This window comes from Psammomys obesus, unplaced genomic scaffold, assembly GCF_907164565.1.
Source record: "Psammomys obesus unplaced genomic scaffold, mPsaObe1.curated_primary_1811, whole genome shotgun sequence".
Taxonomy (NCBI): Eukaryota; Metazoa; Chordata; class Mammalia; order Rodentia; family Muridae; genus Psammomys; species Psammomys obesus.
The window spans coordinates 4,883,153-4,908,849 of NW_026590859.1; the positions used below are offsets into that span (position 1 = coordinate 4,883,153).

General features: G+C 41.1%; 1 protein-coding gene across 1 annotated transcript in view; it reads left to right on the forward strand.

The window, feature by feature from the left end:
* The window catches only part of Cenpf (centromere protein F), a 41,279-nt gene extending 21,837 nt beyond the window's left edge, over positions 1-19,442 (forward strand). The window contains exons 11-17 of the mRNA XM_055609277.1: positions 1,711-5,087; positions 6,790-9,630; positions 10,541-10,693; positions 11,104-11,263; positions 12,024-12,497; positions 13,838-14,016; positions 18,467-19,442. Coding sequence (XP_055465252.1) covers positions 1,711-5,087; positions 6,790-9,630; positions 10,541-10,693; positions 11,104-11,263; positions 12,024-12,497; positions 13,838-14,016; positions 18,467-18,670 — 7,388 coding nt within the window. The 3' untranslated portion in view covers positions 18,671-19,442. The remainder of the gene's footprint in view (positions 1-1,710; positions 5,088-6,789; positions 9,631-10,540; positions 10,694-11,103; positions 11,264-12,023; positions 12,498-13,837; positions 14,017-18,466) is intronic.
* Positions 19,443-25,697: the final 6,255 nt, after the last annotated feature.

The following is a 25,697-nucleotide window of genomic DNA, read 5'->3' on the forward strand; positions in this document are numbered from 1 at the left end:
GTGTGTGTGTGTGTGTGTGTGTGTGTGTGTGTGTGTGTGTGTGTGTAAGTCAGATGGCAACACAATGGAAGAACTCTCCTTTTACCATGTGGCTCTTGGGGATCAAATTCAAGTCATCAGGCTTAGCACCAAACACCTTTATCCAGAGTTCTGTTATGTCTTATTCCCCTGAGGCAAGATGGATGACATTAGCCAATTGGGAAAATCTCTGTTCTTTGCTATATTCACCCAAAAATGTCCCTGCAGTTGACAATGTTTTCTTTTTACTGCTCAGTTTCCAGCATGATAGTTGAACTTTAAAAAATTGGAGCACATTGAATCCCAATCGCATGGTTTTCACTGTTTTGAAACCAGAGGGGTAAATATTTCCTTCGCAACACTATATTGGCAGTGCTGTCTCTCACCCTAGAGTGCCATCCTTTAAGTCTCAAGCGTGTTCGTTGCATACAACTGCTGTTCACTCATTACCATTTCTCTTAGGAATAGAAAAATTAAATGCATGTTTTCCAACTCCTGAATGACCATTATATTTTGAGAGTTTACTTGACTAAATTTCTGTCCTCAGTTTATAGCTGAAGACTTTTGTTATATGTAGCAATGAATCCTCATTTGTTTCACATTTTTGGTAGCATGCCTTTTATATAACATTTTCTTACCTGAGATGTTTGCATGAGGAATTTATCTCTAACCTGCTGGCCTGAATATGTGACACTGCTATTGTTCTTTATTTTCATTCTCTTTTTGTTTGTTTTAGACTGGGTTTTGTCAAAGGCTAGGTTCAAGTAATCCTCTTGCCTCAGTTTCCCAAGTAGCTAGAAGTGAATCCCTGAGACTGTTTTTCCTTTACCATGGCAGGTAGAAGAAATACCAGTCTTGAGCTTTCCTAAGGAAAATTAAGGATGTGTTATGACTGTGTCATTTTTCAGGGTTTATCAAGTGTTATTGTTTGAGACCCTCAAATGAAAAGTAAAATGATGCTTTTAGGGTACTGTTCCACAAGCTTTCAACTCTCATTGGATAGGTCTAAAGTTAGTGGATTAAAAATAAGTATAGCTTTTCATTTAGTATTACATTGTATTACATACTAGATTGCATTGTTTATTATAAATGCTTTCAATTATTCCTTCTCACCCCTAAGCTTTTTCATCACTGCTTAGTGAAAATATTGCCAAGTAGGAAGGGCTATCAGTAGCACAAAAATAAGGTGGTGGTAGGAGCTTCCACATGACTGTTAAAGCCTCTCACTACACTTATGAAGGTGGGCTTGGACTGTAGGTAACATTCTTGCCCACAAATATTCAACATATTTTTAAAAAGAAATAATTCTAAATACTTTAAACTTCCTTGTTGTTTCATACATCATTTTTATGAAGCTGCTTGCAAGATTATCAGATACATTACTATACTAAAATGGTCATTTTTTTTCTCTCTGTCTTTGTATAAACTTAGGTCATAAGGTTATTATTAGGTGAATTACTTAAAAGGACTCCATCATTAATGTCAAGTTTTACAGGACGTGACAGTATTAATTTCATTACTTTTCTCTTTTTAGTTTAAAATTTAAAATTTTATATGTAGAACCCATAAGCTAAACTTGCTATGTACTTCTCTCCCACCAAATTACACCCTAATGCTGGAGTCTAAATTCTTATGGAATATTGATTTGGTATAAATGCTGACAACTTTGTGTTCATCTGTTTGTTTTAATAGCCAAGAATACCTCTCAGGAAATCATTTTACGAAATCTTCAGGAAAAACTAGATCAGCAAGAAAACTCACTAACTTTAGAGAAGCTGAAGCTTGCTTTAGCTGATCTGGAAGGGCAGCGAGACTGTTCTCAAGATCTGTTGAAGAAAAGGGAACATCACATTGAACAACTGAATAATAAGTTAAACAAGATTGAGAAAGAGTTTGAGGCTTTGCTGAGTGCTTTGGAGTTAAAAAAGAAAGAGTGTGAAGAATTGAAAGAAGAGGTAAATCAGTTTTCTTGTTGGAAAAGTGAAAATGAAAAAATTATAAGTCACGTAGAATTGGAAAAAGAAGGCTTGCAGAGTAAAATCAACCACTTAGAAGCCAGCCTCAAGACACAACAAATAAACAGTCATGACTATAGCGAGAGAGTAAGAACACTGGAGATGGAAAGAGAAAACCTTAGTGTGGAGATTAGAAACCTCCACAGTATGATAGACAGCAAGATGGTGGAGATTGAGACACAGAAACAAGCCTACTTAGAATTGCAACAAAAAGCTGAGCACTCAGATCAGAAGCATCAGAAGGAAATAGAAAATATGTGCTTGAAAGCTAATGAGCTCACTGGGCAAGTTGAAGTTTTGGAATCTAAGCTTCAGTTACTGTCAAATGAAGTAGTGACCAAAGACCAGAAGTACCAAGACTTGCATACTGAATATGAGGCACTGAGGGATTTCCTCAGATCCAGAGGGTCTTCTCTGATGGACAATCAGAGAAGTTCTTTGACTTTTGAACAGCAGCCTGCAGTGAGTGATTCCTCTGCAAATCTAATGGGGGAGCAAGGAAGCATATATTCAGAAAATAGTGACTGCTCTGGAGATGGGGACCAGAGTTCCGAAAATCTAGCTGTCTTACAGAATAGAGTCACTTCACTTGAAAGTTCCTTGGAGTCTCAAAACCAGATAAACTTAGATCTGCAAAAGCGTTGTGAAGAGTTGCTACAAATCAAAGTGGAAATAGAAGAAAACCTCATTAAAGCCGAGCAGATTCATCAAAATTTTGTGGCTGAAACAAATCAACACATTGGTAAATTACAGGAAGACTGTGCAGTTCATCAGAATATTGTTGCCGAAACTTTAGCAACTCTTGAGATTAAGGAAAAAGAGTTGCAACTTTTGAAAGAAAAATTAGAAGCTGAGCAAACAGAGATTCAAGAATTAAAGAAGAGGAACAGTCTTCTTGAAGACACTCTGAAGGAGCTACAACTTTTATCTGAAACCTTGAGCTCAGAGAAGAAGGAAATGAATTCTGTCATCTTGTTAAGTAAAAAAGATATTGAAGAGCTAGCCCAGGCAAATGGTGCTCTCAAGGAAGTTAATGAGGCCTTACAGCAGGAGAAAATGAGTTTACTCCAAAATCAGGAGAAGATTTCAAGCTGTATAGCCGAACGAGAGAGAAGCATTGAGGAGTTGTCTAGTCAGTATAAGCAAGAAAGACTTCTGCTATTACAGCGATGTGAAGAAACAGAAACAGTGTTGGAAGATCTCAGGGGAAACTACAAAACAGCACAAGAAAACAACGCGAAGTTAGAAAGCTTGCTCAGTGATTGCACTACTCTTTGTGAGAGTAGAAAAAATGAACTGGAACAGCTAAGGGAAGCATTTGCAAAGGAACAGCAAGAATTCTTAACAAAATTAGCTTTTACTGAAGAGCAAAATAGGAAATTGATGTTAGAGTTGGAGATAGAGCAACAGACTGTGAGATCTGAGATTACAAACATCAAAAACTATTCTAAGAGTAAGGCCGATGGCTTAAGGCAAGAAAACTTGACTTTAGAGGAAGAGCAAAATAAGCAAAAGGAAGTTAGTGACTTACCACATGAGAATGAACAACTAATGGAGTTAACACAGAGTAAACGTGAACATCATCTCGAGGTAGACCCAGTTGAGAACTCTATAAAAGCAACAGAAGATGAGATAAATAAGAGTAGCTCCCAGTGTCAGATGGATATTGACACTAAAGACATATCTCCAGACAATTATAAGGCACAACTGGTACAACTAGAAGCTTTGATAAAAATTATGGAAGAAAAGCTTGACCAGAGTGAAAAGGGGAAAATGAATCTGCATCAGGAATTACAGACAGTTAGAGGAGAGCTAGGGACCAAGAGTTCACTGGACACTCAGTTACAGGCAAGGATTGGCCCTAAGGACTGTGAAATAGAAGCAGAGGAAAAGTATGTTTCAGTGCTCCGTGAGTGGTCAACAAGTCAACAGGAGGATGCACACCTGCAGTCTTCTCTACAGACAGCACTGAACGAACTGAACGAGCTACGGAAAATGTGTGAAGTTCTGAAGGTTGAAAAACTACAACTAGAGTCTGAGCTGAATGATTCACGGTCAGAGTGTATCCTAGCAACTAGTAAAATGGTGGCACAGGTTGAGAAGTTAGTGAGTGAAGTAAAAGTACTTAACCATGAAAATATTCTTACCCAGAGTGAGCTAATGATAAACATGCCAGACGTTGAATTTCATGATAAACAAAACAGCACATCTATGTTCTTGACTCCTTTGGACAGTAGCAGTTTGTGTGAACAAATGACGTTGTCAAGCAAAGAAGTCCGAGTGCACTTTGCTGAATTACAGGAGAAACTCTTCTGTTTGCAAAGTGAACACAAAATTTTACATGATCAGCACTGTGAGGTGAGCTCTAAGATGTCAGCGATGCGTTCCTATGTTGACACATTAAAAGCAGAAAATTCTGTGTTGTCAATGAATCTGAGAACCTTGCAGGATGACTTGGTAAAGGAGAGGAAGCCTAGAGCTGAGGATGGCCATATTCGGCCACTGGTACTCTGTGGGACAGACAGCCCTAGGGTGACAAATTTTGAAGAAGCTCCTTTCTACAAGGAAGTTTTAGAGCAAACTAGAGACACGTCTCTTATAAGTTTAGCAAAGAATACTATAGTAAATCCTTGTAACATAGATGAAGTGTCTAACAGTCTGGAGGAGGAGAGTCTGACTGAGAAAAAAGTCTCCCCTGCCTCTGTGAGGACTGTTGAGGAGCTTGAAGTCTTGTGTCAGATGTACTTGGAGTCCCTCAAGAATTTGGAAGAGAAAATTGACAATCAAAGGATTATGAAAAATAAAGAAATTCAAGAGCTTGAGCAGTTATTAACTTCTGAAAGGAAAGAGCTTGGGTGCCTTAGGAAGCAGTATTTGTCAGAAAAGGAGCAATGGCAGCAGAAGCTGACAAACGTCACTTTGGAAATGGAGTCCAAGTTAGCAGAAGAGAAGCAACAGACGAAGAACCTGTCCCTTGAGCTCGAGGTTGCTCGACTGCAGCTCCAGGAGTTGGACTTAAGCTCAAGGTCTTTGCTTGGCCCTGACTTGGAAAGTGTAAGTACCTGCGATATATATGCTGTTTTTCTGTGTGCACGCCTAAGCACTTAGAAAATGTTTGTTGGATTGAAATAAACATAAAATCAAAATTGGAGTATTTTTAGTGTTCAAGGGAGTAAATGAAAAGGCTACCAAAAATTTCCCAGCGACAACCAGGACTCAAAAATGTGAGGAAACTTCATTTGAGGAATAAATGTCCATCATGATTTGTTTTAAATATTTTATGGAAAATCCCTAAAGATGTTTTTAAAGTCTGAAGTTGGAAGTCTTTGAATGTTTGCTATCTTATTCACTGCTCTATTGCTGTGAAGAGAAACTATTGACCATGGCTACTCTTACAAAAGAAAACATTTAATTAGGGCTCACTTACAGTTCAACAGTTTAGTCCATTATCATCATGGCAGGAAGCATGATGGCACACAGGCAGACATGGTACTCAAGAGGTAGCTGAGAGTTCTACGTTCAGATTGGCAGGTGACAGGAACAGAGAGAGGTACTGGTCCTGGCCTGAGCATTTGGAACTCCAAAGCCTACCCCCAGTGGCACACTTATTCCAGCCAGGCCACTCCTAATCCCTGTCAGGTCACACCACTCCTTAATGACCAGGCATTCAAATGTGCCTCTGAGGACCATTCTTATTCAAACCACCACATATGCTTTCACTGAAAATTAATAAGGCACACTTTCAAACTTAAGAATAGTGAATAATATTTTAAGGAGGCTTAGCCTCATGCCTTTCAGACTATTTTAAATGTTATAGCATCAGGTATTAAGCTAAATAAATTATTTAAATGTTAATTTTTAGCAGCTTGCAATGCTCTCAGAGAATTACTTTATCCTTTAGTTCCTTGTGGTTTGTGTTTTCTAGTTTACCAGCATAGTTTGAGTCTTACTCTAGTTCTGCAAGTTGAGTTAAAGGTTATAGGTCATATTGAGGTGGTGGGAGGGATCGTCAAAATTGTAGTGCTCTAGTTTGTAGATGAAATTGAGACAAAAACATGCACTTTATCCAAAAAAATTCTGACCAGGCTGAGGTCTTTGGGCTGAGACTCTCCTAAACCCTTACTGCTTTTCTTAGTAAAGAATATGAGGACTGAGGCTCATGTCAACTGCTTTATCTTATGTGTGTTAGCTTCTTGTTTGATAATAACAAAAAAAAAAAAACACTACTTTTTTTTTTTTTTGTACGTTGACATATGCAAAAAAAAACCACTACTTTTTTTTTTTTGCATATGTCAACGTACATTTTTTTATTTTTTATTTTATTTTGTAAAGTAACTTAGGAGTATGTGAAAATAATCATGTGTACATACAGAAGAAAGGAAAGCTAAGTTTTTTACCTCACTGGAACCCATCTTAAATAATCTTTCTCTCTAAAACACTACTCTTTTACACTGCCTAGAACATTGAAAGCTGTGAAAGAAAGATGTAATTTTCATGTTAGATGAAATAAATGTCCTGGATGGTTCATCCTTATGATAAATATCTTACCCAGTATTTTGCCCATAGGTAGAACCCACTGAATGTTGGCTTTCTAGAGAGAACAGGATGGAATGAAGTTGAGAGCTATGCTATTTGGAAAGATATGCACAGCAGCACCCATACAGGCAGTTTCTATAAAAATAATAATTAAACCACTGATTCTATTTTGTTTCTTCTAAAAAATAAAATGCTTTCTTCGTTTACATTATGTTTACAGGCTGTTCGCGGCCAAAATGATAGTTATGATGTAAAAGAATCCGAAGTATATATTTCAGAGATGACAGAGAAAACAGGACCAAAGCCGGACACTGATCAGACTTGTGATAACCATGTTCAGCAGGACCTTTGTCTAGAAACTTCAGTCACTGAGACCGAGACTACCAGGCTCACAGGGGAGGGGTGTGACGAGCAGTCCCCAGAGACCAGTTGTGAGACAACAGCAGAAGACAAAACTCAGGACTGTTCAGAATGCATTTCTGAATTGTTTTCTAGTCCTAATGTTTTGGTACCCATGGATGTTCTGGAAGATCAGGGGTCTATCCAGCATCTCCATTTGCAGAAAGACACATCAAATGAGAATTTGAGATTACTGCCTGTAATAGAGGACTGGGACAAAAAATTCAAAAGTTTGCTAAATGAAATAAAAGAGGCAGATTCAAAACTCAGTTTACAGGAAGTACAACTAAAGATCAAAATCGAAACATGCAGACAACTGGAAAAAATAGTCAAGGATCTCAAGAAGGAAAAATTTGACATAAGTGAAAAATTGGAATCTCTTCCTTGTAACCAGGAGGAATGTTCAAGAGTAGAAAGTTCAGAAGATCCTGCTTGCAACTTAGAAGTGGGAGCAAATGAATTGCTAAGCGAAGCTGCTGAAGATAATGCAGCCAGCGCAGATGATGGTTGGAAGGAGAAGTTCTTTGATGTGGAAGAGGAGCTGACCAGGATCAAGTCTGAGAAAGCTGATATGGGGCATCACATCCTCTCTCTGGAAGCTAGCTTAGAGGTGGTTCAAGCTGAGAAGCTGTGTTTAGAAAGAGACACTGAAAGTAAGCAGAAGGTTATTGTTGACCTTAAAGAAGAACTGTTTGTAGTTATAAGTGAGAGAAACAGGCTTCGTGGAGAATTAGATGCTGTATCGGAAGAAAGCAAGGCACTGGATCAGATGTCTAAAAAGATGAAAGAGAAAATAGGGGAGCTGGAGTCTCACCACAGTGAGAGCCTTCGTCATGTGGAAGTGTTAGAGTCTGAGGTCAAGGACAAAGCAGAACTCATTCAGACTCTGTCCTTCAGTGTTAATGAGTTAACAGAAGACAAAGCTTGTCTCCAGGAACAGCTACAGAATTTGCAGAGTGACTTACAGGGATCGTCTTTGGCAGTTGCTGAGCTGGAAATCCAAATTGGACAACTGAATAAAGAGAAAGAATCACTGGTCAAGGAGGCTCAGAACTTCCAGGTCAAGCTGACTGAGTCAGAATGTGAAAAGCAGACTGTCTCCAAGGCCTTGGAAGTAGCGCTCACGGAGAAAGGTGAGTTTGCAGTGCGGCTGAGCTCAACCCAGGAGGAGGTGCATCAGCTGAGAAGAGGCATCGAGAAACTGAGTGTCCGCATTGAGGCAGATGAAAAGAAGCACCTTAGTGCTGTGGAGAAACTGAAAGCAAGCCAGCGTGAAAATGACTCATTGAAGGATAAAGTGGAGAGTCTGGAGAGGGAATTGGAGATGTCAGAAGAAAACCAAGAGCTAGTAATTCTTGACGCTGAGAATTCCAAAGCAGAGGTGGAGACCCTCAAGGCCCAAATGGATGAAATGGCCAAAAGCCTGAGAGTTTTCGAATCAGATCTTGTCATAGTTAGGGCTGAAAGAGAAAGTCTAACAGAGCAACTACAAAAGAAACAAAGTCGAGTATCAGAGTTAGATGAATTGTGTTCTTCTTTTAGAAGTCTGTTAGAAGAAAAGGAGCAAGCAAGAGTACAGATGGAAGAAGACTCAAAGTCTGCAGCGCTGATGCTTCAGGTACAATTAAAAGAACTCACTGAGGAAGTAGCAGCCTTGTGTAATGACCAGGAAACCTTGAAAGCCCAAGAACAGAGTCTGCATCAACCAGGGGAAGAAGTGCATTGCTTGAAAAATAGCATTCAAGAGCTGAAGGTTCGCATAGATGCTGATGAAAAGAAGCTGTGCCACATCCTAGAGCAACTGAAGGAAAGTACGCATCATGCAGACTTGCTTAAGGAGAGAGTTGAGAACCTTGAACAACAACTGCAGCACTCAGAGGAAAACAAAGAGCAAGTGATTCTCCAAGCTGAGAACTCCAAAGCAGAGGTACAGACTTTAAAATCAGAAATACAAGGAGTGGCCCAAAACCTCCAAGACTTGGAGCTAGAACTTATTAATACAAGGTCAGAAAATGAAAGTCTCGTGAAAGAATTAAAAAAAGAGCAAGAACGAGTATCTGAATTAGAAGTAACAAATTCTTTGATTGAAAACTTACTGAAAGAAAAAGAGCAAGAAAAAGTACAGATGAAAGAGGAATCCAAAAGAACAGTGGAGATGCTTCAAACTCAATTAAAGGAGCTGAATGAGACAGTGGTTTCCTTGTGTAATGACCAAGAGGACTATAAGACCAAAGTGCAGAATCTGAGTAGTCAAGTAGGAACTCTTGAACTTGAGAAGGCTCAGTTGCTACAGGACCTTAGTGAGGCCAAGAATAAATATATTATTTTTCAGTCGTCTGTAAATGCCCTCACTCAAGAAGTAGAAGCTGGCAAACAGAAACTAGAGAAGAGGGAAGAAGATGTCAGGACACTGGAAACTCAACTGAAAGGTCGAGAGCAGCTTGAGTGTAAGCTTTCCCAAGTGGAAGGAGAGCAGCAGCTCTGGCAGAAGCAGAAACTAGAGCTAGGGAATCTGACAGTGGAGCTGGAACAAAAGGTCCAAGTGCTGCAATCTAAAAACAATGCTTTGCAGAACACCTTTGAAGCATTGCAGAATTCCTACAAGGGTCTAGAAAGTGAACTTACATTGATGAAGATGGAGAAAATAGCACTTGTTAAAAGAGTAAGTGCCATTACTTACTTCCATGTAGAAGTATGGTCAGGAGGGAGGGACTTCCAGATGGTTCTCTGGCTTTGTGTTTTTAGGGTCTTGACTACAGGAACATTTAGTCAGCACATGCAGCAGTGACCACTCTGATGTGCTTGTAAGGGACATTTTTGTGAACTGGATTAGGTTTTTGATGTTGCCTCTTCATGTAGGGGAATCTTGGGTTTGATGTATACAGTTCTAGGTTATTATCTGCAGTTAACAAGTTCATCAGGGTAGAAGCGCCCCCCCCCCCCCCCATCTAGCTGAGAACCACTGTGGCAATGTAACAGATTAGGATCAGAAGGTATTCCTTGTCCTTTGCTCCTTTAAGAGAAAGAATGCCTAAAGATATCAAACCAGAGGGATACTCATGGCTTCCAGGGTGTGGCTTGAGAAAAATCACCTGACCTGTGAATTAAATTGATGAATTCAAATTAAAGTTTTTACTCAACAGATAATTAAAAAGGAATGTCCAGAAAGATGAAATCTATCACAACTGTATTTCCCAGGATTTGCACATGTATAGCTTTAATTCTTAGCATGTTTCTAGCAGATTAGAGTAGCATTGTGGGATTAATAGATTTAAGAGCTGATAAAAAACTAAGGTACCCCCTCAAAACATTCTCTGATGTTAATTCAAATTAAAACCTGTGAGGTGTCCTAAGACTTAGGAATATTACCTGTCTTTTTTTTCTTACTGCTATTTTAAATCTTTGCTGAGGAAAAAAGAAATGGAAGTTCACTAGTAGGTTTTGAGAATACTGAGTGACTTGATTGGAGGCCAGGTTCTGTTTTCTTAAAGAAACAGTGTGTGTTTTAACAATGGTTAATTCAGCCACAACAGACCCAACTAGAGCAAGTGCTGATGAAGATTCAATTCCAGGTTAACACAATGGTTGAGAAGGAAGCAGAGCTACAGAGGGAACTGCATGAAATGGTACAGGAAACAACAAGGATGAAAGAAGAATTCAATGAAGAGAAAACTAAGCTAACGGAAGAATTAAAAGCGCCGATGGAAGAACTAAAGAATATCAAAGTAAGTTTCCCAATGGCAAATTTGCTAGAATCTGCTAATTTGGCATGCCTGCTCTTTGGTTGTCTTTGTAAAACATTCTGTGATGTATTAAAGTTTGTTTCAGGTTTTGGAACCCAAGCTGAGTTAGTGCTCAGGTCTTTAATGATCTTCACTATCTAATACTGCCATGAGGCTAGGAGCCATGTAATGATCCATGTAATGATCCATGTAATGCTGAAGACAATTCCAAACACAGCTGCCTGTTGGGGAGACTTAATGCTGATAGAGAGAGGGTTTGTTTTATGTATCTTCAGATGTTATATTTTAAGCATAACTGTACTATATATTGCTTTAATATGCTTTAGTTGTTTTCACTATACACTTGTAAAATGAAATTCAAGGTTTTAAATGAAGTTACATCTATTTTGTAGGTAGTCCACCATAAATATGTGAATCAGGTTGAGAAGGAATATCAACGTGCTCAAGGGAAAATAAAGTTGTTGCTCAAATCCTGTAAACAGTTGGAAGGAGAAAAGAAATTGTTGCAGAAAGAGCTCTCCCAGCTTGAAGCTGCACAGAAGAAGAGAGCAAGTGGGTCCTAGCAAGTGGGCACTCGTGTGTGTGTGTGTGTGTGTGTGTGTGTGTGTGTGTGTGTGTAAAAGTGCTTCAATGTTTTGTTGTATGCTAAGTTTTTAAAAATAGTTTAGTACTTTCCTACTAATATTTTCTAATTTCTGAACTGTGGTCTTAACCTTGTGTGTTGACTATAGGATTTGAAATAGAATTATTTCCATGGGGGAAAACCTGCTGTTTTGGTACCGTCTGAGTAGTTCTTTTTTTTTTTTTTTCTTTTATTTATTTTTTCTTTTTGGTAATTAACTATGCCAATTACCTCATAAAGTGATTGCCACTCTTGCTATCTAGAAGTTGACTTAGGCCCTGCCTTGATATCCTTCTTCTACATTTGTACCTGCCAGTCTCTTTGTATTCTCTCAAAATGCTTTCACAACCTTAAATATAGGGACTTAAATATCCACAGGCTAGCTGGCACCTGTCCCCAAACCATGTAACATAGACTTTGTCATTCATGACTTCTTTGCGTATTCATTTATGGCAGAAAGAATGAGTTGGGGAAGGGGGATATATTCAATTTGCTTGATCTCTTATAACTAATTCTATAATGGAGTTTAAATGTTGATGGGTTAAACTGTTATCTACTAGATTGTTTTTTGGTCATTCACTCCTGGAATAGTTCAAAGAACAGGAGGCTTAAAGGTTACCTGCTGGGAAGTGTTTGCTCTTAACAGAGCAGCAGCGACTTGTGTGTCATGTGTCATCTTATTTTCCTCAGGGTCTTTTGTGGATGATAATGTACACGAATTAATGGCTGAGAACAAAGAGCTGAAAGAGACTCTTGAAGAAAAAAACAAGGAAGCAGATAAGTACTTGGATAAGTACTGTTCCCTGCTTATAAGCCATGAGGAGTTAGAAAAAGCCAAAGAGATATTGGAAATACAAGTTGCTCGGCTGAGTTCACGGCCATCCAGGCAGCACCAGGGCTCTCCTTTGCTGAACTCTTCACTTCCAGGACCATCTCCAACTGCTTCTGTCAGTGAGAAGAAGTCAGCATCAGGCCAAAATAAAACTTCATGCAAGAGGCAAAGGTCTAGTGGAATTTGGGAGAATGGTAATGGGACAACACCTTCTACACCAGAGACATTTTCTAAAAAGAGCAGGAAAGTGGTCAGTAGTAGTATTCATCCTGCTGGCCATGAGGAAGAGACTGAGATTGAGCCAGAAGGACTCCCAGAAGTTGTTAAGAAAGGTATGCAGTGTTTATATACAGAATTATAGGGCTGAGGGCGCAGCTCATCGCTATGCCGTGGACTTAGCTTACATGTGGTCCTCTGTTCAAGTCCTTGCATTAAAGTAGAATTTTGAGATTTCTCATAAAAATTGTCATGTGGAATTATTGCATGATAGTCCACTCCCTGGGGAGACTAGTTCATTTTTAAATTGGTGATGTCATAAATCACTAAGATGAACTGCAACACTATGAAAAGGGCTGGTAGATTTGGGAAGTGACTGCTAAAAGTCTGTTTAGGAATTCCTTTTATCAATCAGCTTTTATTTTCTTGAGCCATATGGGGTGCTTTACACAGACCCCCTGGAAGCGAGAGTTTAGAATTTTCAAAGCCACTTGCTGTTGCTGCAGTCTCTAAATCACAAGGAGACTTTTTTGCTCTTTTAATGTAAGTCTTGTTTTTAATTCTTTTTGATATTTTGAGACAGAATCTTACTTCGTAGTTCAGGCTGGTCTGAACTAATATTTCTGTCTTAGGCTTTTTATGCTAGGATTTTAGACATGTGCTACCATACCCAGCTTCAGTTATATAGTTTTATTTATTTATTTTTAAATCTACAGCAGGTTGGATCTTCTGTTCTACACCCTGAAATCAGAGCTGACAAGAGGAGTTATGTTTTGAGTAACTGTATTTAGCTGGCTGTCTCTCTCTAATGACTTATTAAGGGATTAAGAACATCATTGTAGGTAGATCTGAGTGTAGCTGCAGTGCCCTGTCATTTCTTGTGGTGTCTCGGTGGCTAGCCTTCTCGCCACCAGTAAGGTAAGTTCCTTTCCTAGAAGGAGACAATACGAGCAAATACAAAGACACTCTTAGGAAGTCCAGCCTGCGCTCCTACCTGACTGTACTTGAGACAGGTTGCCTAGAGTTACTGTTGGCTTACATTTGTCCTCTTCAGACAAGAGCTGGCTTTTTCCCCATCCCAGTTTAATTGTATTAAATGTCCCACCTATCTTAGAAAATGCAAGGTAAAATGCAGCCATGTAGAAGAAGCAAAACTTTTATTTATTTAGTGTGATTCTCTTTGAATCTTTCTCCCATTGTGGTTCTTTTAAATCTTTTATCTTTCTAGTAATGAATAACCTGCTGATTTTCCAATTCATTTCATGACCATCAAGGCAGTTATGAAGTTTAATACGTTATTCTCTATGGCTGAGGAGAAACTATGTTTTATAGTTATCTTTACCGTTATTGAAACTTTGTACTTGGGCAAGCACCTGAACTCCATTGCTAGCACAACTGAAACAGAACAGAATGCCTATTTCCTGCCATTACTGACAAGCAGCTCTTTTGCCCATAGGGTTTGCTGACATCCCAACAGGAAAGGCGAGCCCATATATCCTACGGAGAACAACCATGGCAACCAGGACCAGCCCCCGCCTTGCTGCACAGAAGTTAGCGGGATCCTCCCCAACTCTGGGCAAAGAAAATGCTGCAGAGTCCTCAAAACCAACAGCTGGTGGCAGCAAATCACAAAAGGTGATCTGTGGGTGTCATTTCCTGCATGCCTTCTTGGGAGTCTGTTAGCTGGCCCTGGGTTGGATGCCGCAGTACCTGACTCAGGGTCCCAGTGAGCAAGTCCAAGGGTGTGCGCCTCAGTTTCCTGACGCCTAGTCTCATTCTCTACCCAAAGGGCTGCTGGTAAATAGCTCTCAGGGAAGTAGTGATGTTGTGCTTTACAGAGGTGGATTTCCTTTGGCCTCAGTTCAGATTTGTTTCCTGTTAGATTTTCACTCTGCCCTCTGTCATCAAAGCTCCTTATTCCCTATGGCATTTATTCTCTACCTTGTACAAAAGTTGGAAAGTATTTGCTCAGCTGATTTTTGTTTCTAACACTGTAATTTATACTAGCAGCACCCTTTCTGCACATGAATGCATGTGCCAATCTCAACTTTTAAAATAAAATCTCAGTCATGCCTTGAGCTCACTGTGTCAGCAAGGATGGCCTTGAACTCCTGATGTTTCTGCCTGCACCTCCTTAGTGCTGCCATTATAGACGTACATCACCACTCCCCATTTGTGCTGTGTATGGCAGGCAAGCACTCTCCTAACTAAACACTTACCTAACTCACTTTTTATTTATCCATCTCTTACACTATGCTCTTGTAAAGGAATGAAGAAGCTGACAGTCATGACAAATTTAAACCTCCCCTTCATACCTCTTTTTTTTTTTTTTTTGCAACTGGTTCTCAAACTGGGAACCATGGGAATATTCTTGGAAATTTCTAGAGTAACAAGAAGTTTTAAAATTTTATGATGTTACTTTGCTCACCTGTCAAGAGTTTAAGTATGGCATCTGATGACATTCAATCAGCAAAGGAAAAAAAAACGAAAAGCTTGTTAACAAGTGTAGTGGCTCCTGTTTGCAATGGTCATTACATGAGTGAGCACAGCTCTCAGGATTTTGTACACCAGAATCCAGAACCATAGGTGATCAGTTGTATCAGAACAGCAGTGCATTGCAGATGATTTGTTTTGAATAATGTGGAAGTTCCTTATGCAGTTAAACTTTATAATACGTTTTTCTCATAGCTTGTGAGAATGGAGGTGTGATTGATCTCTTGAAGTGACTTTAGTAATAAGATTTTTATAAAGATAAGAAACCGTCCTATGAAGTCATCACAGGGCCTTGTTGTTGTTTTTCTTTTATAAGGCATTGATGGTAAAAGCAGTTTGCATGCGGTGCTTGGATTTATTACCTAGGAGAATGCGTTGTGCACACCAGGGGGCCTGCACTCCACACTGCGGTGGAGCCTGATGGCACAGAGCAGTAACCATGGTTTCCTGCAGATTTGTGTTCTCTGCATTAGCTACATGCAGTCTAGTTGGCAGCAGCAGTTATGAATTACAAAGCCGTTTTATGCACTTGAAGAGTGGCAGGGGGCCCTCTTGAAAAGAGGGTCTGCGAGACTATGTTTAGATTCATGTTTTAAAAACCTAGCCTAGTAATTTTCAGTTTAAGTCAGCATTTTCTGAGATGCTCTGTTAAAAGTACTTATAAGCATGATTCAATTTAGCTTAAAAAATACAGATCAAGGCTTTGTTTACCTAAAGCAGGTGCCTTGACGCTCCAAATGGCAAATTCTCCCTTAAGGTGAAATCTGTGTTAGAGGCAACTTCTTATGTTATTTATTAATAACTGATGAGTTCCAGGTAGGAAAAGAACTGGTAAAATGCATTTGGGTGCATTGCTGTTTGTTGTCACTGAGGAGGAAGCCCAGGAAGTCCTAGTCTGCTGGAGACAAAGGAGCTGCTGTTTATAGACTTGATTCCCTGAATGACGGTGCTTCCTGGACTGGCCTCGCTAAATTGGAAGGCCTGCCGTGGGTGGTAGTGTTGCTTTGAGCATAGAGTCACTTAGCAGTTCTTTGAGGATGTTGTAGTAAGGTTCATTTCCCCCAGCCACTAACTTCTATCCTCTCCCCATCAGGCTGCAGTATAAAGGGCAGTGTACTGTCTGATGGTTCAGAACCTTGCCTGGTTATAGACCACTTAGAAGCCAACACGTGCATGGACATCCCAACTCATGCTTAGATTCTGATCACAGACTGTAACTGACTCAATTCCATGTCTGAAATTAAGTCTGAGGGAAAAGCCAAGGAATGTACTGTAGTAACTTTATTAGGTCTTGCTGTCTCTGTTCCTTATCTCTCTGTGATTATTCTCCCTACTTCCCTCCTTTCCTCCTTCGTTGTCTGTACCTAAATACTTAATGTCCCTGTGACTCATAGATTCTAGGGAAGCCCTTGTCTTGATGTTATTACTTCTCTTGAAAAAGAAAAAATAGCAGTACCATTACAATTTTTTTTCCCCTCAACTTTTCACAGATGGTCACTTCTCACCAATGTCTGGTCCTTGGCTGCTGGTTTCAGTGTCCTGTGCACATGCTCTGAGATAGGAGCAGCTTTCCAGGGAATTGATGTATTTGCAGGCCAGATTTACTGTGGGTTTTGTAATGTAAAGTATCTAATTGCCACTGAAAGTCACATGCTTTCTCTAGGAAGAATACAAGTGGAAAAGTGATTTCCATTCTGTTCCTTGTTTCTGAATGTTACCTGGAACTCTGTGTCTGTTGGTAGTTGCTTTTGGGACACCACACTGAAGATCAGTCTGTACTTGCAAAGTAGCTTCTCTTTTTAAACTTCTATTAACTTTCCCTTCTTGGGGGGTGAGGTGCAGTACTGGTTAGCACTGAGCATAAGGCTTTATGCATTTAGGCAGATTTTCTGCCACTGAGCTCCATCTCCAGCCCTCCTTTTACTTTTTATTTTAAGACAGTGTCTCACTAAGTTGCCTAGCTGACCTGAGTTTACTTTAGCAAGTTCAAGCATGCCTTGAAAATTGCCATTCCTGGGCCAGTAGGCCCAGTAGATGACTAGTTGTTTTGTTTTGTTTTTAGCTACATCTCACTATTGTGCTGGCTGGTCTTGAATTCCTGGGCTCAGCTGATGTCATGTCTTCTATCTTGCTACCCTGGTTTCCTCTGAAGGTCTTGTATAGGAAACTTCCATTTTGCCTTTAACTTCTTGTATTTGTATTTCCTTGTCTTTCACCTAATTTTTGGGTAGCATCTCCTATTGGTCTAGAGCTCACCAACTAGAATACGGCTGTTGAGCCAGCAATCCTTAGAGTACTATCATGCCCAGCCTCTTTACATGGTAGGTCCTCACGCTTACAATGCAGGAACCCCAACCCTTCTTTATTTTACTTTCATCTCTTATATTTCCTCACTATTTTAGATGTCATAAATTTTGACTCAACACCTACATCATCTTACCATTTCTTATAGTTTTGTTTTCTGGTATAATCACTTTCACTTAAATGACAGAACAACATGGGGATTTGTTCTTTCTGGACTTCATTATTAGATAATTATCTTCCAAATCCAGTACAGAAACAACACTATTAAGAGAGTGATTTACACTTTGATATGGGTCCTGGGTGTTTGACATGTTGTAAATACAGTTTATTCCTCTGAAGTCAGTTGTATGCATTTGGATTATACTTACTGTGAGTGCAGCAGCGACTCAGGACCAATGAGGCAGGTTTTAGTTCTCAGTTAGGAACTGGTTGTGTATTTACCAGGTAATCAGGTACATTGTGGGTGTTAAGAGTGTGTGTAGAAGGGGGCTGGAGAGATGGCTCAGAGGTTAAGAGCACTTGCTGTTCTTCTAAAGGTCCTGAGTTCAATTCCCAGCAACCACATGGTGGCTCACAACCATCTATACTGTGATCTGGTGCCCTCTTTCTGGCTTACAGGTACACATGCAGGCAGAATACTATATACTGTATAAATAATAAATAAATAAATCTTAAAAAAAAGGATGATTAATAGATCACAAGATGCTGCAAAGTAATAAAAAAAAAAGAGTGTGTGTAGGTAAATAAGATGCAGTGTTTTCTTTCAAACCATTTGCCTTCTGTTCTGAACTGCCACACTTGCTTGAAAGCAGGGCTCTGGCCAGCAGTGGTGTCCAGAGAAGCCTGGGATTTGTTATAGGCTGTGTCTGATGTTTTAACTCCTGTTATGTGGCGCCTATTTTCAGGGAGAAAGATAAGGTTGTCGTCCTTCCCACAGAAGTGCTACCCCAGGTGATGGGTGTTTCAGTTTAATCTCTTGCCAGTGTGAGTGTGACCAGGTCTGACTGTATAGATGTTTAAGTCTATTAGAGGAGGCTGAGGCAGGAGGATCACAAGTTCAAGGTCTCTCTCTGATCTATCAAGTGGGTTCAGGGCTAGCCTGGGCAATGTAAAGTAAAAAGTAAAGTCTCAAATGTAAAGTAAAAATAGGGCTGGGAATGTAGCTGACTGGTGGGCCACTTGCCTAGCATGTGTAATGTCCTCTGTTCAGTCCCCTATAGAACAAAACGATGACTACTGAAAAATGTGACTGTGATTTTGAACCTCTAACAGATTCTGTATGTTGTAGGTTACAGTTGTTCAGCAGAGCTCAGTGGATTCACACACTGCCTTCCCAGAACTCCCAGCCAAGTCTCTCACAGCCAGTAATGTTCTTAGGAGAAACTCTGCAGAGAGCCCCAGGGAGGGCCTGAGGGCCAAGCGGACCTTCCCTGCCTCCAGCCCAGCAGCTGGACCTAACTCTGCCAGCAAGGAAGACTGCCGGGTCCAGTGACGTGCCAGGCATCTGGAAGGTGGCAGTATTCAGAGGAGCCTGTCCGGTGGAGACTTGTCTTGAGCTAAGAGCACTTTATTAGTAGGGAATAACGGACTCTGTGCTCTAGGTGTGGTCTTCAGGTCTCCCTATGTGTGACTGGAAAAGTTTGGAAGCACCTGTTGCCTTATTCTTAACCACGATCGTAAACGGTAGTGGATAGAGTTGAGAATTCGCTGCAGTTAAATGAAAGCACTGTAATGATTTGTTTGTGTGTGGGTTTTACATTTAGACAGTCCTGCAGTGGTTTGATTTAGGATCTTCCTAAATTGTTAGACAGGACATAGTTGTAGATAAAGACTTTGAGCTAAGTAAAATGAGGAGAGCCTGTGTACATGTGGTACATTCATTCTTTCTGTGTGTTTCAAACTTCCTGCTCATATAACCTGTATATAAGGTAGGGTCATTGGGGTGTATATTGCTAGTTAGTCTGATTGTTGCAGATACCTTTGTAGTGGTGTACATCATGTTTGCTGTCGCTGTTTCTGTGTTATCATTGTTCTTTTGCTCTGCCTGTTGATTTATTAAAATATGCTCTCATAAAAACCTTCTTTTTGTAAAAATTGTTTCCTAAATGTAAAAACATTGTGACTGGTGGCACTGTCTTGTTGACTAAAATCACCTCCCATAAAACTTAACATGTTTGAACACATGATACATATCTTTGAATACATGATATGAGTATACTTACTGATCATGAGACATACTTTAGAATGTTGGTCATAAGATTGTTTGAGAATATGGGTGTGTCAAACCCTGATAGCTTGTGCTCATTAAATCACATCAGCAAAGGTACAAGAATGGAATGTTTCCATCTGTCTTGATTATAGGGCTTGTAGAGATGGAAGTATGTTGACCTATGTCAAATAACACTGAACCTTTACGCCCTTGAATAAGGGTAAAACATTTTTCAGGATTTAAGTTAGCAGAAGATAATTTGTTCCTGGTTTTCAGTTCAGATCAGTATTCAAACCTTCACAAACACAGTCATTTTAGATTTTAAAACTGTCCCCTGCAGATGGTTTGCCTGTTAGAAGATACACTGCTAGCATTAAGCCGAATGGTAGCCATCTCCTGAAAGTGGAACCCTGCTCTCCTTTCTTAATATGCTTGCTCATGTGCTGGCACAGTACCAAGCCATCCCAAGGCCACCATGTGCTCCAGTGCTGAGGTCTGGCCAGCAGCTTTAACGGTTGCCTCCAGAAGTGGAAAGGTCCCTTCCGGGGTGTTGCTGAGTACTTTCAGGGTCCATAGGAGTGTTGTCCTCTTTTTGTAAGGCTGCCATAGCTTCTTTGTGATTACTTCTTTGGATTACTTCTATTACCAGAAGCAATGGGTTCATCTTTTGGTTGTGTGCCAAGCTAAGAGTAAAGAATGGTTTGTTTCTTGCAGCAAGTGAGGAGCATGTTGAAGATGGTTCTTAGAGCAGTGTCTGAATAGAAAGCAAAAGGCAAAATTGGCAAAATACCAGTCATTTATCTGTGGGCACATTTCTGAGCATGCTCTGTGTGGGTTGAGAGTGTAAAGGCAGTCTTACTGTATATCCTGGCTGTCCTGGAACTCATCTGCCTGCCCCTGTCTCCCAAGTTCTGGATATTAAATGCGTATACCACTGTGCTTGGCAGAGCAGTACTTAAGCTTTAATACTTGTAATCCCTTTTCACATGAGACTCTGGCTGGTATAGAAAGCAGTATATAAGTCAGATGTCTACTGATAAATCATAAGTTTATTGTTGGCTGGGGTGTGACTCAGTGTTTAAATATTATGTAGTATGCTCAGACAGGGTTTGATCCTGTCATTTTGTCAACAAAGCGAAACCAAAAACCTTTTGGTGTACATAGGATTTAACCTTTTGTTGTTGTTGTCTTATGTAGGACCTTTATTTAAAATGTTCCAGTGGGAATTTTTATGACTGTATTTTTGAGTTCAGAAACCTTCTGGTATTGGAAATGGACAAAATGCCTTGTTACTGAAAGATTAATGACATTGCTTTGATCCTATGTAAAATTATACAAGGCACTAGATGGACAGGCCTTTCTCCTTTCCCAAATCATGACACTAGTTAGTAAAGCTGGCTGTGGTTGGGGAAACGAGAATGCACGGCTGTGCATGTGTTTGATTTGAACTCACCAGGGGACAAAGGAAAAGCCATGTGCATCAGTGTCAGGAGTGAGTTCTTTTATGTACTGTATGAGGACACTCGTATGTGCGTTTTTAAGAAAGACACTTTTTTCATTAATTTATTTACTTTACCTCCCAGTAGGAAATTTCCCTCCTCCTTCTCCCAGTCCCTCTCTCCTCCTCTCCTCCAAGGCCCTCCCTCTCACCTTTCTTTCCTTCCTCCTGTGCCCCTCCTTCCCATGGGCATCAACCCACCTTGGCATATCAAGTAGGACTGGGCCCATCTTCTTCCATTGAGGCTAGACAAGGCTGTCTTGTTAGGGGAAAGGGATCCACAGGCAGAGTCAGAGACCCTGCTCCTGCTGTTAGAGGTCCCACATGAGGACTAAGCTGTTCATCTGTTACATATTTGGGGGGGGGGGGATGTGAGTATCCTAGAATCATCCCATGCACGCTCACTGGTTGGTGGTTTGTTTGTTTTTTTTTTTTTTTTACATCTTTGGACAACATCAAGGCTTTTATTCAGTCTCTTTTATTTTTTGGGTTTTTGTTGTTCGTGGCCCACTGAGTTTCATTAGGGTTGCTTTGACAAGCATGGGTAGGGAATGGTTTACTTGAGCAAGGACAAGTTAGACATCAGAGAAACATGGTTCCCCTTCCTCCTGCAGTCATTAAGTTCTACTAGCTCCTCAGAGGTGGGCGTGGTCCCTCAGGAGTCCCTCACCTGTATGTGTAGGGGTCTTGCAAAGTAATGATGCAGATAACCACTACAGCTGTGAGTCTGAGAGTGATGGTCAAGTCCAGACAACAGGCTTCACAACTCTCCTCCCAACTCTCTCCCACTCTTGCTGCCCCTCATGTGCATAGTTTCCAGAGACCCCCTTTGGTGTAGACCTGGGCCACATAGTAAAAACTGCAATTCGAAGCTTGTGATAGTGTTGAGTCTGATAATGTTGTGACCCCACCCCCAATTAAGTCACAATTAAAAATTCAAAATTGTGCCAGGTCTCCTGTGAGAGCTAGGTGGCCCTGGGTCATCTTTGGACTGCCTAGACTGGAAGTCAGCCCGCCACTTACAGGGAGAGTAGTTATTTGCCTGTGCATATGGATCCTAAAAATGGCTAATGCTTTGGTTTTTATAATCAGAATTGTTCAAAGTTGGCAGCATGTATCATGAGCTTGAGCTACAGATTCGATGAAAAATAAGTGTGTTGGTTCCAGGGCCGTACAAAGCGGCTAAGTTACAAATAAGACTCCAAATAACTAATATGGGGAAACAAATCAAGTTCAGAAATCCGGGATCCAAGTTCTCATCTGCGAAATGAAGGGCATGGCATGGTGGAAAGACATGCTCCTTGTGCTGGAACTGCAATGGCCGTTTGTGTTAGGGGCAGTCGTCAGGACTCGAGCGGAACCTCTTCAGGAGGGGGACATCTGCGGCGTAAGTGTAGCCCTACTCCTCAAGAAGCACCTCATGGGTGCGCTCCTTCAATATTTGTTTGAGTTTTCTTATTTGACTCCAATTGATCTGTTTTATCCCAGATGTATGACCCTGGAAAATTCAGGGCGCTTTAATCTACAGGGAGTACTGGATTGAGTCTGCAGCAGTTTCTAGCTGCTTTTTCAGGGGCTCAGACACGTGAGCACAGGTCTCATTGGTGTTTGAGGACACGTAAGTGTGATCTGATATTTGGATAAAGCACCTTCCCTTTGGAGTAAGGGGCTGAGGACCAGTCCACTGACTGGGCTAGGTCAGCTCTTCACAGTCGCAAGGGTTGTGTCCAGACCCTCCACCACTGCCCGTCTAGAGCCATGACACTGGAGCTGTGGCTCAGACCCTCCACCACTTCCTATCTAGAGCCATGGCAGAGCTGTGGCTCAGACCTTTGTAGGAAGTAAAATACATCCGACGTCATCTTTGAGTTTGTTCAAGTCTTACATTGGGTGAGTCCATGCTTATGCCTCCTTTTGTGGCTCAGATGAAGTAGTAGACACTGGTGGGACTCTGATCTGAGTTGGACGTGTTTCCCATCAGCCTTGCAGAATGTGGGCTGTTCTCAAGTGATGAAAGATGACCTGCATTAGTTACTTCCCGAGAAAACACTCCTGAGAAACTCTCGGAGGAGAGCTGCATTTTGACGCCTGGATTGAAGGCTGTATTTCATGAGAGGAATACATAGCAGGAGGGTCCCGAGGTGCGGTGACTGATGGACTGTGCCCACATGCCAAGGCAGCAACCAGAGGAGGATGTCTGGTGTCCCGCGTTGTCACTTTGTGCCTTAGTCACTTGACATAGGGTGTCTTACTGAACGTAGGGTTAGGCTGATGATCAAGCCCCAGTGGCCCTCTTGTCTCTTCCCCTACTCTACCGTGGTTTCTGATGGGGTACAAGCCCACCTTTTTATTGTGGGTGCCAGGAATTTGAACTCAGGTCCTCATGCTTGAGCAGTAAGGGTGTTTGCCCATTGAGACATTTCTCAATTCCTAACTTTTAAAAACACTGAAGCTAGAGCGGTTAGAAAAATCTGTTCCTCCAACATAATACATTTGTTTCAGAGCAAGTTCTGTTCTTCAAAAGACGACTGGAAACCTATCTGTAGACTAAATCTGTACTTTGCAAAGATCTGTGTATAACATTCAATTACTCTTCATGAAAATGAGCCATGATCTGCACTTTGTGGGGGGGGGGTCCCTGGGGGAGATTGGCTCATTAAAAATACCCAAAGAAAACAATTACTGCAATTTTACATGCAAATGAGTTGTGCTCTTTAAGTTCAAATATAAATTGATTGTTTAGAACTCAGAATAGATTTTCTTATAGAAACAGTATTGCAAATTGTACCTAAATTGAAGCAGAAAGCAAATTTAGCACTTACTATATCATGGCAATTATGTTTGTGTCAACTGTACAAACCTCCATTCACAGCGCTGTGGAAAACAGGTCTTAAGACCAAGATTCCTGGGGTAGCCCAAGACTCGTTTTGCCTTGCTGTCATCTTTTTTGCAATGTGCCCCACACTTCCCTTCCTCTTTTGTGCACTTCACAGGAGAAGCATCATGGTCTCAAGAGAGACACATGAAATGCAGAGTCCTGTCTGCTGCTTTGCCAGCTCAGCAGCTGCTCCCAGAAGGGAGTGGGGTCCTGGATGCTGCCTCTGACACGGTAGCCAGAAGCAGCCCTTTAATGCTGCCGTGTCTGTGGGTATGAGCTGGTGTGTCTGTAGAAGTGACTTATTCTGCTGGTGTGATACTGGCATGTCTGCACGGAAATAGCTTACTTTGTTGATGTGGTGCTGGTGTGTCTGTACATGCACATGGATGTGCTTATTCCACCTGTGTATTGCTGGTGTATATGTGTGTATGCTTGGAGGTAGCTCATTGTTGTAATGCTGCTGCTGCTGCTGGTGTGTATGTGTGTACACTTGGAAGTTGTTATTCTATTGGTGTGATACTGGTGTATCTGTGCATGTACACAGATGTGGCATGTTGTGTTGGTGTTTTAGGAAATTACAGAGAGATACGCCCCACGCCTGGTATGTTTTGGTCACTTACAGAGTGAGTTCCAGCCCACAGAATTCCTACTAACCTGGCAGATGAATAAGGTTTTTGTGTTTAGTCTTCTGTCTCAGGGGTCTAATGTGTAAAAATCAGGTCTGCTAAGCCTGACCCTTGCCATTTTAAATGCTTTGTTTCATTCCTCGCCTGTGACCTGTGTTCTGTCTGGTAGATTGTTTGCTTTAAGACAAAGCAGAGACTCTAATATTGCCCTCCCAATCCAGAAGTCTTTTTCTTTTCCTCTTTTAACACTCAGGCTAACCTAGGGATTGGAGTTGGGAACCCAGGTCAACACCAGACTGAGTTACATCCTCAGCCACTATTTTTATGTTTAACTTTTTGCTTATCTGAAGTGTGGTCTCCCTGTGTAATCTAGAATGGCCGGGAACTCAGTGTGTAGCTCAGGATGACTGGAACTTGGAGCGGTCCTCTTGCTTCAGCCTCCCGAGTTCTGGGATTATAGTTCGAAATCCTTGTATCTGGTCCAGAGCGTTTCACTGTTTGCCGTGCCACCCAGGAGAGAGGAAAGGCCTGTTGATGTGTAATCATCACCTGCTTGCCTGCCAGGCTCTTCTCAGAATCCCACTCTTAACCCATAGGGGAGGATCTTTTTGTTAGGGATTTACTGATTGGTACAGCTGTGGTGTCTAGATTGCCAGCAACGATGTCCGTGTAGTTGGAATGGGAATCTCAGCTCTCCTCTTTGGTTTTCTCAGACGCTGCTTTGCACGGGGTTGGAATTGGATAGGTGTCCACAGTTACAGGCGTTCTAGCAACACTGACGTTCCCGAGCTTTCAATGTGAACAGAATCTCTTGACTTGAAATTGTAGCTGTGTTACCTACCAGAGTTCCTGGCCGCATTCCCACTGCTTCCTGCTGGACCTTGAACTCCTTGGGCAGGACACAGGAGGATGGCTTTGTCTTGGATATTGTCTGCTTGTTGTAATGGTCATCTTTGTAGACTCAGGCCAGCAGGAGGGTGTGGAGTGCCCTGCTCTGTTCGCTGTGCTTGGCTGGTCATATATAGCCTGTGTAGTATGTTCACTGAGTGACCTGGCAGTCATTTGCCTAGGATACATAGAGAAAAAGAGAAATACCATTGTTCTGATGGGTGAGGTGAATATAGACCATTTCATTCTGAAACAGTACTTGTGGAAGAGGGATAAACACTAGAGGTTGGATGTCAGCACAGGCTCAGTCCACATGGAAACACCAGATGTGCCCAAGCTCGCATTTAACCTGTCTTCATAGTGGGATTGCTATTTCCAGAATTCAAAGCAAGTTCTTATTGAGAAGATTTACTGCGTATT